We start from the raw sequence: 14,626 nt of genomic DNA on the forward strand, positions 1-14,626 counted from the left end.
ATATTTGTTTTAGGAACTTATTGAATGCTGTGAGTGTTTTGATGATGAAAACATCCAAGCAGGTTTATTACTTCATGACAAAAAATGAGAAAAAATTATTTTTAATAACCTCTTGTCTGTGTGTTGCTAGTTGAATCTCAAAAACATTAACCTGAATCTGTGGTTGGCTTTTGGATTTTTTTTTAAATTAAACACTCAGTGATTAAACAGCATGATCCTTTACAAATTATTTCAAACTTCCCAAGTGTCTTGCAGATTCTCTCCCTAATGAAAGTTTACCTTGCTGACAAGGTGATTCAGATCACTGTTTCTTGTATTGAGGAAGAGGAGAGGTCCCTCTGATTTTTTGTTAATATGAAGTTACAAAGCAAAACATAATTCATATAAACAGTGCTACAGCATTTCTCAGTGCTATCCAGGCACTCATAACGTTACCACAAAAGTCCCCTATGTACTTGAACGATTAACAACTCTACGGGGTTGCACAATATTTTAAGCTATAATAAACTCCATTCTTGAAGTAGGGATGCTGTTGTTGAAGTTAACTCTGCTTTAAATTTTGTGCATAGCTGTGTTTTCTTTCTTAAGAAAGAATCAGCCTTATTCCTCGTGAGACTTTAAGTGACTGCCCAGTCAGTCTCAGCTCTTATGTTTGTATCTTTCGAGACACAGTTTAGGGTCATTCAGGCATCTTGGAAGGTGAGATGACCCATTCTACAGTTATGTCAGGTTATTTAGGTTTTTTCTGGTTTGCAAGCGGGCAGTACATTTAGGCAGCAAAAACCTAAGCAGCTGTATGGAGAGAGAGATTGCATCACACAATCATGACCTTCATCTCTGCATCCAATGTCAGTTAACTCTGAAGCAGTGGCATGGTGTTCCATTATCTCTGAAACAGTTGTGGCAGATAAGTCAGCTTATCAATACTTGTGTGAAAACTAGGTGGATTTGGCAATTCAGCATGCTTGTCAAATATACAGTACCTTTTTTTTTTTTTGGTATAAGGTTTGATAAAAAGGGATAGTAAAAAATGAGAAATGCTTTATGTGAGGATTTCCAGTAACATCTTTACAGAAATACTTTCAAAGGTAAAAGTGGGTAGAGTTTCTTGAGGTTTGAATAAAGTACATCTTATGACTAGCTGGAATGTGGAAATCCGCAAAGTCCAGCATGTATTGGCTAACCTCTATTTGTAAGCTAAATGGGAATGCTGCTTATCTGATAGTCAAGCTGTACAGCCAGTCATTCCCCTTAACATTGCTCTGTTGTGAAGTGCTAGAGACTGCCAGAAGTCACAGTCTATAGAGGCCAATCATTGTGGCTGTCTGCCAAAGACACTTTCATACTGGAGCTGCCATGGTGATTGAACTTGCAGGTTTAACTTCATGTATTGTCTTCAAGATCTGAAACACGGGAGTGAGCAACCTCAAAATGTCAGAAGCCAAGCTGGCAAAGCAGGAGGCCAGGTTAGCCGAGTAGGGATATTCTTTCTGAGTCCAGGCAGACCAAGAAGGTGTGTGCTTGGTGAAGCAAGGACAGGGGACATGCATGTGAGGAATACAGAGATGGTGCTCCCTGCACCATCTGTAGGAATGCACCATCTTCTGTAGGAAGAACATTCATATGGGCAAAGCTTAACTGGGGTTGAAGCTTTCCAGAATTGTGGGCACAATAAAAAGAGAGTGGGTTTTTTAATATATCAATAGCAAAAGGCAGTGCAGAAAAGACATTGGGCCTCACCTACAGGATAAGTATGGTCACCTCACCAACAGGGACACAGACAAGTCAGAGATGATACTGCTTTCTTTGCCTTTCTCTTCAACATGGGTTATGGGGCATGGGGTCCCAGTGTCCTGAGCTGGAGGACCAGGACTCAGAATGATCAGCTCCTAGTGGACCCTGAACTTGTGCAGGATGTGCTGGATCCCTTTTAAGTGTTTGGGGCTTGATGGGATTCGTCCAAGAGTATTCAAAAGAGCTGTCTGATGTCACTGCAAGGTCTCAATGATTTTTTAAGGTTTTGGGAATTTGGAGATGTCCTAGTCAATTGAAATCTGGCTAACATTTTTCCAGTTTTCAAGAATGGCAAGAAGGATGATCCTGAAAACTACAAACCTGTCAGTCTCATTTCAGTGACTGGTAAAATTATGGAGGAGATTATTCTTTAAGTTCCTGAAAACTCCTGAAGGACAATGCAGGTTTCAGTCAGAACCAGCACAGCTTCATGACCAGAAAGTCCTGCTTATGAAACCTTATTTCCTTTTACGACAAAGTAACACACCTAGGTAGTCAAGGGGAGCCAGAACATGTAATCTTTTAGCATTTCAGTAAAGCTTTCAGTACTTTCACAGTATCTTCCTTGAAAAAAATGTCCTGTGCAGAAGACAATAAATGCCTCATGAGTTGGGCACAGGGGATTTCAGTGAATGGGGTGACAGCAGACTGGTGACTTGTCACTGTTGATGTTCCAACGGGCTCCATCCTTGGCCTTGTGTTCTTCATCCTCTTTATTAACAATCTGCATGCAGGAGTTGAAGAGATACTGCATAAGTTTGCCAGTGGTATTAAACTGGGAGAAGCTGTTGACTCCCTCAAAGGCAGGGAGGCCCTGCAGAAAGACCTTCATAAAGTGGGAAGGCTGGGCAGTCAACAAACATATGAAGTTCAACAAGGGAAAGTGCCAGATTCTGAGATCCACTAGGCATGGGGCAGCCCTTGATGTATGGACAGAATGGGAAATGAGATGCTGGAAAGCAGTGCCATGGAAAGGGACCTGGGAGTCGTGGTTGATGGCAAGTTGAACATGGGTCAGCAGTGTCCTGGCAGCCAGGAGGGCCAGCCCTGTCCTGGGTGGCACCAGGCCCAGCATTGCCAGCATTGCCAGCCAGGCAAGGGAGGGGATTGTCCTGCTCTGCTCTGAGCTGGGGCAGCCTCACCCTGAGTGCTGGGGGCTGATTTGGGTACCACAATGTAAGAAACTGTTAAGAGAGTATCCAAAGGAGGGCAGTGAGGATGGTGAAGGGCCTTGAGGGGAGGCTATATGAGGAGTGGCTGAGGTCACCTGGTCTGTTGAGCCTGTAAGAGACCGAAGCAAAACCTTATCATAATCTACAACTTACAAGGGGAAGGAGGAGGGGGCAGGCGCAGATCTCTGTGATCAGTGATAGGATCTGAGGGAATGGCCTGAAGCTGTGCAAGGGGAGGTTTAGGTTGGATATTCAGAAAAGGTTCTTCATCCAGAGGGTGGTTGGGCACTGGAACAACTCCCCAGGGCAGTGGTCACAGCCCCAGCCTGACAGAGTTCAAGAAGTGCTTGGGCAATGCTGTCAGGCACATAGTGTGACTCTTGGGATGTCCTGTGTCCAAAGACCCAGGAGTTGGGACTTTGATGATCCTTGTGGGTCCCCTTCAACTCAGCATGTTCTATGTGTATTCTCAGGATTTTCAAACTCTAATTTTGTCCTCTGTCAAATACTACAAACAAGCTGTTACAGTATTGGGCAAAGTCTGTGTTTCAGGAAACATGCTTCAGAGGTTTGTACCTGTTCTACTCCCTTTCATGCCTCCACGAGTTAAAACACATTACCAGTGTTTTAAAATTCTAGTTAGAGGTGCCCAGGTTAATGCCAAAACACTTGGCAGTTAAAATCAAAATAGTACTAAAATCAGACTGCTGTTTGTCCTATGAATGGTTCTATACAAGGATGTCTTAATCAGTTTGAAATTCTTTAATTCCATAAATCGTTCAAGACAGTGTTTTCCAACCATTCTGTATCAACAGGTTCTGTGGGAACACCACACTTTTCAGTATACTTACTATAACAAAAGCAAACAATAAAAGTCACATTGCAGTAAATTGGCACAATGCATTTTGCAAGAACAGAACTAAACTTATTTTAAAAAAACAAACAAGTATACTTATACATTAACATTGTAACAGCTATAAAAATGCCGCTTTCAACTCCTACAAAACACAGTGAAAAGACATCCCCAACAAGAGTTGAAAAACTGCACAGAGGTAAGTATCATAGGAAGAGAGGTTTTATACAAAACAAAGCAACTGGAGAGTTAGAAGTATTTACACTTTTTCCTGCTATTAACTAGACAAACACACAGTAGTAAGTTAAAAATATACTACAACTCTAAGTCCTGTAACATGTAAGCATTTTCTAAGTGGGATTTTCATCTTTTGAAATGTGTTACCTGTTAATACTGGATATAACTATTGGCAAAAGTGTTTAAATACTTTAAAACCAAGATTAAAGGGACTTTTATTCCACAAAATTTAACTTCAAAATACTATGCTTATAAAATTATTTAGAATTTCAGCAGTCTATAGATTTCAAATGCAAAACTTAACAATCCTCTTTAATTTCCAATTAAAAAAACCCAAACAACAAAACTTCAGTGATGTTATTTGTTTTCAAAGGCAGAATCATCTTCTGGCTTTTCAAGCTCTCTCTCTTCACCACATGTCCTAGAAACAAAATAAAGCAACGTTACTGATCACATACATACAAAGGCAGCAAGCAAGACTTATTCCAGTGATTGCACAGTCTAGAGCAAGTGATGCTGATGAACACTCAGCAGTACATGAAGCCTGGAGAACTGAGGCTGTTAGCAATGCCAGCTGTTATGTTACCCAAATAACGCCCTCAGATCTGAAGCTAAGCTGGCAGTGAGTGGCATCACTATTGATGTATGTGATGGGCTGTGAAGGGCAGTCATTCAGAGCTCCATTTGTACCTGTACTGTATGTCAGTTTAGGTGGAAAAGATTCCTTATCTCCTGCCACTGAAATCTACTGTAACCTTGAAAACTGAGGTAACCCCGTGGGGCAATATGTACTTTTACAAAAAACACCCTGAAAAATGTCCTTAAGTGCCAATCAGATCAGAAAATTTAAGTTACAGAACTTACATGTGGATGCATTTCTCAACATGCAATGTATTTGCAAGGAGTTGCTTTAAAAATCTGGTTTGTTGCTGTTAGCTACCAGTAAGTTCACAGACCCTGTGTCCAAGTAGCCATACAGTATTTTTTTGGAAAGTGGGTTTCTTTATCAAAGTCAAAGATCACTGGAGTGTGGGTTCAAATCCACAGCAAACACCACACGTACACTTAATAGAAATGTTTATTTAATTTGTTTAAGCAAGGGGCTAAAATATAATCTCTATGAGAACCTCCACTTGTAACTCCACTATGTTCCTGTAGCATGCTGCTTGTTCAGACCAAGTGAGTATTCAGCATAACTGGTTGAAAACTCCCAAATCCACTTCAGTACTTCTGAGGCTGCCTCGCAGTAAATACCAGATAAATTTTCATCTTAAGTGCTTTTTTGTGTTGTTTTGTTGTGTTTAAGTTTACCTTACTGTAAATAACAGTCAATATTCCACTCTTTTGCATAATTTTAACTTGGCAGATAGCCAAAAGAATGTGAGGCAGCTGCAGTTTCTCCTGATGTGCATGAAGATAGTGATGAAAGGAGCTTGATCAATACATACTGCTAAAAAAAAAGAATCTGAGTGCAAGGTACAGAGTGCCTGGAGAAAGCAAAGTGTACTTCAAATTTGTTACTAAATTCTATTAAGTGTTTCTCTTTCTGTAAGACATTCATTGCTTGTTATTTATGTTTACAAAACATACTTTTCACTGCAACCAAGGTTTAAACACTTAATGCCAGACAACTTCAAGCATTCTTACTGTTTCCTGTTTAAAATGGTAAGTGCATCCACCTCTATAAAGCATTCAGACTTCTGGAATTTCACAGGTTTAAGTCCTAGCCCACAGTTTACCTGCATTTGAGTGATGTTTATAGCCAAACTGTAGAAAATTATTTAAAGTAGCTGCCTATTGATGACAATACATTAGCTCACAAAAAAATTAATAAATCTCATTAGTTTCTATAAGACTTGGTTCAGACTTCCTTTGCTTCCAACTTAACAGCCTAAAACACAGAAAAAAGCTCTTATTCTGCCCAGGTCCACCACATACTGATTCTCTGCAATAGCAGGACATCCTGTAACATTTTTTAAGTCTCCACCACAGCAGCAAGTGAAATAACGTTTAAAATATTCATTCAAAACTTGAACACAAGATTTGCACACTGTTACTCTCTAAAGTTGACAGTAAACTCTGTGAAGAAAACAGTACCTCAATATGGTTAAGTAACTTCAATCTACTGCTGTCCTATCTTACATGATTAAGCTAGAGCAGAACAGATCCTCAGCTCAATGAGGTTATTAACTCACTTTTTCTTACTGCCAACTTCATGCCTATCTTTCCTTTCTTCAGCACTTTCTCCATTGTGTTGTGACTGGTTGGTGTCCTGGGCTTCAGACCCTCCATTCAGAATCTTCGAACCTTTAAAATGAAAGAGCAGAAAAGTGGTACTTGCAGGGAAAAAACTGTATTAAAAGAACCCCCAATAATTTCTTTACCTTAATCAAATAAAACATTATAAATATTTCCCCCTCACCTTGATACCCAAGCAGCTGAAACAATACAAAAGACACTAACTGATATGGCTTCAGCTTCTGAACATCCCGTGCAATGTGCCTCATCCCATGGGAATTTAACAGTTTGTGTTTTTAATGCAATTTCAATTTCTTCCTGTGCTTGCCAGGCTACAGATCACAGGCCTAATTGCTTGTTTGTATTCTGAGCAGTGAAAGAATATACTTCACAAGTAAGTTCATTTTACCACTCTAACCAGGTCAGTTAATTTTAGGGATTCTTGTTTCTTTAACTGGTGAAGTTATTAGTTCCATCACATCTCATTTAGTCTTGACTCCAACAAATTACGTATAATCAAAATACAAGTTATATACATAGAAGTGGTTAATGATAGCATGGATTTTATAAGCAGGAAAGCAGCACTAGCTGGAAGGTGTATTTAGTGAAGTCAATGCAGAAATATTTAACATCTTTTAGAATTTCTGTGATGACTACGTGTTTTGCTGTGGTATTATGAGCCAGAGAGTTTTGAATGAGTTGAGGAACATCATTCTCTGAAGTGATGAATTTTACTTAAGTTGCAGATTTATAAAAGAACTCCTCTATTAAACTACTGAGCTACAGTAAGAAAAAAAGACAAGGTATTATTCATCTGAATTTTTACTGTTTATCTGTTTATATTTGCTCAGAATTAGTTCTTAACTCAAAAGCCACAGGAGGATTTGGATAAAACAGGCTATATTCCCTTGTTACAAAGCAGATAATCTGATGCTGTACATGAAGTACCACCAATTACAGCATCATTCTGTATTGATTATCATTGTGAAGATAGTCAGGGTATAGCAGTTAAGTTTTTAAAAGGGCAAAACAATGCATGTAAGGATCAGATTTTCTTTTTACAGCAAATAAAGAAAAAACTACTTCCATAAAATACCCATCTACTCTGATAGAACTTCTTCCCATTCTCCACGTGACTGGGCAACAACATGGCATTTCACTGTGTTCTGCTGAAGTTGTGTTAACCGTATCTGGAGTGGCTTCACTTGCCACACTACGCTCAGGAAGCCTCTCAGTGTAGTTTCTTTGTTCAAGTATTAGTTGTGCTATCACTGGTTTGGGGAAAGATCTGTATGGAACCTCTACTTCATCACATAGTCTCTCACCAGAAAATGGTTGGACTTTAATCATCCTTGCTTTCTTAGCAATTACAAGTATTGTGATATTACCACTATAGTTGTGTTGAATCCTTGGCACTTCAATTACAATAACTTGTTTAGTCTTGATCTGGGTCGTCTAACTTTTAAATGATTTTCTGGAAAAAAGCCCCAGTTCTGCTCCCAGAATCAATTTCAAAGTAAATGTAGTTTCTTTGAGGTGCTTGTGGAGATTAAGGATCTAAATAACTTGAATAGCTGAGTAGAACTCCTACATTGCAACATAGCTTTCTAGTGTATCTGTCTCATTTTGTTCCTCTATTTAAAAATGTATATATTTTAGTACTGATTTAAAGTTATTATTGACCATGCTTACTTTGGAAAGCTTTTGATATTCTGCTATACAAGTGTTCATGATTGATGTGGAACTGTACTGTTAAGAGCATAAATACATGCCATAAATGATTATTTCTTTACTGTTAGGCTGAATTACAGAAGTTGTATCAGGGAAGTAACACAGAAGTGGTTAAAAGTTGCTGCTACACATGGTAGAGCATGTATGATGCAGAAAGAGGCTAAGGAAGGAAAGTAAACAGTTTCAAGTTCTCATTCAGTGGCAGAAGCTTAGGTACCAAAAAACTACCGGAGGAATAGAACATTGTGTGGGTTTTGGCTGGGGTAGAGTTAATTTTCTTCGTGTGGTGAATATAGGGCTGTGTTCTGGATTTGTGCTGAATGCAAAATTGATAATACAGAGATTTTTTTTACTTCTGAGCAGGGCTTACACACTGGCAAGGCCTTTTCATGTTCCCACATTGGGGAAGAAGCTGGAGGTACATGGGAGGTGACACAGCCAAGACAGGTGACCCAAACTCACCAAAGGGACATTGCAGACCATATGGCATCACACTCAGTATGTGAAGTAGTGGGGAAGGAAGGGGGAATATATTTGAGTGATGGCATTTGTTTTCCTATTATGTGTGGGGGCCCCGCTCTCCTGGGGATGGCTGAACACCTGCCTGCCCATGGGAAGCACTGAATTAATTCCTTGGTTTGCTTTTATGTGGACAGCTCTTGCTTTCCCCAGTTAACTGCTTATCTCCATCCAAAAGTTTTCTTCCTTTTATGATTCTGATTCTCTCCCTGATCCTACTGGTGGAGGAGTGAGCAAGTGGCTGTGAGGGGCTTGGCTGCCGGCTTGGGTTAAAGTGCAACAATGGTAGTATGCCATTCTACCTCACATTTAATGTTTTGGGTTTTTTTTTTTAATTCTGTGACATTATCAAGTTACACAATTTACAGAAGTAAAATTTGCAAGACCTAATTTTGCAAAAGCCATTTCCTTTAGCCAACTGAGATAAAATGGTCATGGTAAATGTTACATTGAATTTGAAAGTTCCTTGTAGCAGTACTGTCCTTGACGACTTCAGATATGAAAAGGTTTTCATAGACTGGCTAAATTCCTGCATCAAGCATATTTTGAAGCTGGCTCAGACATTAATAGCAACTAAGTCTTTCATGTGACAAGAAAGTAAAGCCACAATGACTTACCTGTTTGGTCTTTTTCCTTTTCAGTTTTTTTGTTTGCTCCTTTCTTCCCCTGTTCTTTGGTTTTATTAGCTTCTTCATGCTGCTTTTGCTCAGCAAGTGATTTATTCAGTACTTGAGAAAGAACAGAATCTCCTTCCCCAACTAGAAACATGGTCTTGAACTTGTTATATAGCATTGTAGACTTCTCCATGATAACTTGGCTAATTTTAAATTTCCGTATCTGAAATCAAAGTAATAAACCAGGTTCCACTTAGGTACTTAAATATCTGTGTAATTTCATTACACACTGGCTTAAATTCATTTAACCTATAACGAGATCACAGACTTTTACACTTAAGTGTCACAGAACCACCAGGTTGAGAGGGCCCTCAAAAGATCTCCCGGTCCTACCCTCCATGGGAAAGGGACCACATTATCAAGCACCTTTGATCCCATCACAATTTGAAAACCTCTAGTGATGGAACTCTACCACATCCCTGAGGAGGCTGTTACAGTAAAACAATTGTTCTTACTGTAAAAAAACAAATAGTTTTTCAGTATCAAAATAAAACCTTTCCCAGTGCAAATTGCCCTGCATCTGGTGAAGACAAAAGCCTCGACCCTCTCTTTGCAGCAGCTCTTTAAACTGCTGGAATAGTGTGATGACTTTTCCAGGAAGGAAGGAAGGAACTAAACCCTTTAGTCTTTGGTTATAGGGCTGGTTCTCCAGCCCTTCGATCATCTTGATGGCCCTCCTCGGGGCCCTTTCCAGTCTGTCTGCATCATTGTTGATCTGCAGGAATTCACATTGGACAGAGTACTCCAACAGTAAATAAAGCTGGTATCAATTTAAGAAAACATACACTCTATGTTAACTAACATTGAAAATCTCACCTTCTTGAGAGTTAAGATCATCTCTGTATGTTTCTGAGCTTGTTGCATTGTGACTTGAAGGGATGCAAGCTCATCAAGAGCCTCAATACACCTGTTCACATCCTGTATATAAACAAAAAATTAGTTTGAAGACTTACATGTTAGTAATCTTTAATTAGCCATACTAATCTAATGTCTGTACTCAATGACATCTTGCCATAATTAATTCTCCCTTAATTTGACTATGGACTTAATTTTAGAACAATTTATATAGTCAAACTTGCCAACAAAAATTTAATAGCAGTTATTTCTTAGCTACTCCCATAGAAAGCAGATTATATTTAATTAAATTGTAACATTTAACAAGAATTTTATGCTTTCAACATACATAAAAAGTAAGATTTATGCTGCTTTCATGATTCTAGAACTTCTATGCTCAAGGCTGTTCACCATAGTCAGGCTTTACCATGCACAGTTTTTCACAAGTGATTAACCACTGAGAAGGCAGGAAAGCATTGTAGTTAATACAAAGAACTGTTTACACTCCCTGCCACTCAGTATGCTTCACCCTCTTTTTTAATTAAGTTTTCACCATCATCCAGTCTGAGGGGCTCAGCCATGCCCTGCAGTGGTTCCTCCACTACCTCACTACCAGAACCTTGCTTCCAACACCCAGCACAACTCTGTGTTTCACTGGCTGGAACAGCTTGCTGCTCCTCATGACATACTTCTTCACACAACGCTTATTCTTACCTTTGTATTTTCTCCAGATTGAACACTCCCAGCTCTCTTTTTCAACACAGGCTCCAAGCCGCTAATCCATCTTTGTGGCTCCTTACTGAGCACCCTACAGTAGGTCTATGTCTCTACTGTTCTAGGAAGCCTAAAATACAGTCCAGTGTCTCATCAGTGCCAAGTAGAGCACAACCAACACACTCCTTCCAGTTCTGGCAACTCTCTCTAATACAGCCCAGAAAGTTGTTGGCCACTTTAGCCACAGAACTGTATTGGTGGCTCATGCTAAGCTTAGTGTCCACCAATAGCCCCAGGTCATTTTCTGACAAGCTGCTATTTAGCCACCCAGTGCCCAGCCCATGCTGGAGGCATGGGGTTATTGCTCCACAGGTGCACTACTGGAATTGAAGTTGATGAAGTTCCTGTTGGCCATTTCTCCAGTCTGTTCAAGTCTCTCTGGATGGCAACACTCCCATCAAACCTCTTATTTCAGTTTTGTATCATTTGCAAACTTGCTATAGGTATGGTTTGTATCATCATCCTAGTCTTTAATGACATGTTTTAATAGTACTGACTACTAATGACTAGCCTGTAGCTGGACTTTGCCACCGATTAGTTTTTTGTGCCCTCCTGTTCAGCCAGTTTTCAGTCCATCTTTTCATCTGCCTTTTTATTTCAGACCTCTTAAGTTTATCTTTGAAGCTGTCCTGAGGAACAGTGTCAAAAGCGTTTTTAATCTTAACAGAAACAATATCCACTCTTTCATCCACCAAGCTGGTCATATAACAAAAGGACATCGTTTTAGTCAAGCATAATTTCATCTTCAACTCTCAGAGCTCTTACTGTACTTCATATCACTGGAAACAATTCCTAGGAGGCTTTGTCCCATAACATTTCAAGGGATTGGTGTGAGATTGTAACCTAGATGAGTGTGACATTTGCTGTCTTCCTGTCCTCAGGAACCAGCCCCTCATCATCATGACTTTTCAAAAGCAAAATGGAATGGATGGACAATGACATCATCCAGATCCTCCTGCACTCTTATGCTTATTCTGTATTGGGTCTCTGTCCAAATGCTCTCTAATTTGATCTTTGTCCTCTGAGCATCAAAGTTTTCTTGTTTTAATCTTCCTATGGCCTCAGGGACCTAGGATTCCTAAACAGAATTGTACAAGCAAACTGAAGTCAAGAAGACACTGGTTACCTTAGCCTTTTTCACTACTTGTTACCTCCTATTTCACTAGCGTCCCTATCTCTGTATCCCATTCAGCAGTAGGCCCACATTTTCCTAGCCTTTAAGATTAATCAACCTTGAGAAGGAGGTAATCCCTAAAAGTGAGCCAGATCTCCTTGTCCTGTCTTCCCTCTAGCATGGTCTCTCAAGAGATTCTTCCAAGCAGATCCCTGTAGAGGTGAAAGTCTGCTCTCCTGAGTCCAGGACTGTGATCCTTTTCATCCTGCTCCCTTCTCCCTGAACTTCACTACCACAGTCACTGCAGCCAAGCTTGCCCCTTGACCAGATCTTTGCTGGAGGATCAGGTTTTGCCTTATCAACTCCTTCATCATTTGTGTTAGGCAATTACCAAACTCCAGAAGCCTCCTGCATTGCTCTGTTATCTGCATGTCCCTTCAGCAAATACCAGGATGTTTTAAGCTTCCAGTTAGAATCAAAGGTGTCATCCCACTGTCTTAAGATTAGTTAATTCTCTACTTCTCTTTGATAGGTGATGTGCAGAAGATATTCTCAGGATGTCACTCATTTTGGTTTGCCCATTAATCCTGACCCATAAGCTCCCAGCTGGACCATCAGCTGTCCCAGTGCAAAGCTCCACACATTTCAACTGATCTCTCACATAAAGTCATTTTTCATCTTGTCTTCCCAGCATCCACCTTTCCTAAAGAGCCTGTAAACATACAAGGCAAGGCTCACCTCACTTCTACCCGAATCTCTGATATCAATGAAACCACAGCTCTGCAACTGCAGAGGGATGTCCAGTTCCCCACAGTTACTCCTCATACTCTATGTATTAGTGTACAGCTAACCCTAAGAGAAACACAGTTGTGCTGACATTCCAGAAAGGTTATGAGAGTTTTCCTCATTATGCTGGGCTACCAGCAATTCATCTCTCAACGTGCTGATGCTTGTGGTCATGCTACTTCAGTCCTGTTCTGCAAAGAAATTCTATTGATTACAAAGTCAGTTTACACCATCCTGCTGACATCTGTTGACATTTGATTGCCATCCTGCTCCACCAGTTCCTCCTCTGCTCCCATTCCCAGTTTGATGCTGTTTAACCAGGCTGACCAGCCCATTGGCAGCACTATTTTTGGGTGGATCCTGCCACCTCCTAGCACACCTATCCACTCTTTGTGAGACCTTTTCTCAATAAAGGGATCACCACCTGGGTGCCCAACCTGAAAACCTGCAGCAGCAAACAAATAGTCATAAGGCCAGAAAGCTTCAAACATCTGTCAGTAACATTTCAAACCCAAACCCCTCACAAGCAGCAGATTTCCCTTGAGTGGAGTCAGTGGACTGGAGCCCTAATCACTTGCATCCTGCTACTGCATCCAATGTCCTGGTGTTTCCACATAGCTCATCAAGCTCACCTGGCACCAGATGTTCTATCTGACATAATTCTATTTCAATGCTTCTGGTAAATAATTTGTTATGTAGCCTTTTCAAACAAAACAGATTTAATGTGCTGACACATCTTTCACTGCCCACAGTAACCACATTTAAGCACTAGTTATCTTTCATATGGAAAAAATGCCTTTCATTTTCAGAGTATTAATTAAAAACAAGAACACATGCCAAGTATTTCCTACTGGAATTTGAAACATGAATCAGTTTAAAAGAATATACTTACAAGATTATCAATTTTCAGGGAATTCTTTATTTCTGCATGTATCCTTTGAAGCCTAGAATCCACTGAAGTTTCTGAAGATTAAAAATAATTGTCATGAACACTTGTTAATCACATCAGGTTTGCTTTTGCAGAAATAATTCCACAAGAATGAGCCTCATACAGAATGCAGAAGGCAGGCATCCTACACACAGGTGCACACAATCAGAAAAAAAGTACACAGCTTTTTAAAACTGAACATGATTGGTAACCCACACAATTTTTTCCTTAGGAGTTACAACTGAAAAGAATTTTCTATCCCAAAACACAGCTGTCACCCTCTAATTGTAGGCCAGCTTAACAAGAAGTTTTAATAAATATTAAGAGTTAAAAAGCTGGAAGACCTTCCATGACAGGACACCTGGATATTGATGGTTTGTTTTCAGAAAACTAGTCATGATTCAAGTTACAGTCCAAACCCATCCAAATAAAATGTTTCCAGTACATGCTTCAGAAGTGTGAAAGATGAATGGACATGGCATTCCCTAATTCACATGCTGAATGCCTGCTTGGATTTGGTATATATTCTGAACAATAATGCAAGCAAACAGCTTTCTTTAAATCAAACCCATCTTGGATGGGTTTGGATAGTTTTTATTTGCCCTCTTGCAGCAACATTAGGTTGAGTGGAGTCCATGACACTGGATCTGTACTGTACTACAAATTACAAATTACAGATAGTGGTTTGGATTGCCCTCAAAGATGGGAGTACTGAAAAAGGAATTACTTATCCCTGAGAAGGTCAGTCAGCAGGCAAGACCATAGTAATCTGAATCTAAGCCTCCTACTTAGTGAGAGGTAGTATCTAAATAGTTTCAAGAGGTCCCTCAGAGTACTGTGTTATGAGAAGATACAAAGCAAAAATTATGGGAATAAGTGAGGTGATTTATACCAAAGAATAAAAGCTTTTTTTCTCATGTTCACAAACAGAAGAGACTGGGGTTTAAAACGTCAAATGACAGTGAAGTCAGA

The 14,626-nt window shown here is 39.8% G+C and overlaps 1 protein-coding gene across 3 annotated transcripts in view; it reads right to left on the reverse strand.

The window, feature by feature from the left end:
• Window positions 1-3,713: 3,713 nt before the first annotated feature.
• PSIP1 (PC4 and SRSF1 interacting protein 1) overlaps window positions 3,714-14,626 on the reverse strand; it is a 32,647-nt gene continuing 21,734 nt past the window's right edge. For all 3 annotated transcript variants that reach the window (XM_064405565.1, XM_064405563.1, XM_064405564.1), the window contains exons 13-17: window positions 13,619-13,689; window positions 10,035-10,136; window positions 9,162-9,381; window positions 6,252-6,363; window positions 3,714-4,477 (exon numbers count right to left, since the gene is read on the reverse strand). In XM_064405565.1, the coding sequence (XP_064261635.1) occupies window positions 4,414-4,477; window positions 6,252-6,363; window positions 9,162-9,381; window positions 10,035-10,136; window positions 13,619-13,689 (569 nt within the window). In that variant the 3' untranslated portion in view covers window positions 3,714-4,413. The remainder of the gene's footprint in view (window positions 4,478-6,251; window positions 6,364-9,161; window positions 9,382-10,034; window positions 10,137-13,618; window positions 13,690-14,626) is intronic.

Source organism: Passer domesticus, chromosome Z (assembly GCF_036417665.1).
Source record: "Passer domesticus isolate bPasDom1 chromosome Z, bPasDom1.hap1, whole genome shotgun sequence".
NCBI classification, from domain to species: Eukaryota; Metazoa; Chordata; class Aves; order Passeriformes; family Passeridae; genus Passer; species Passer domesticus.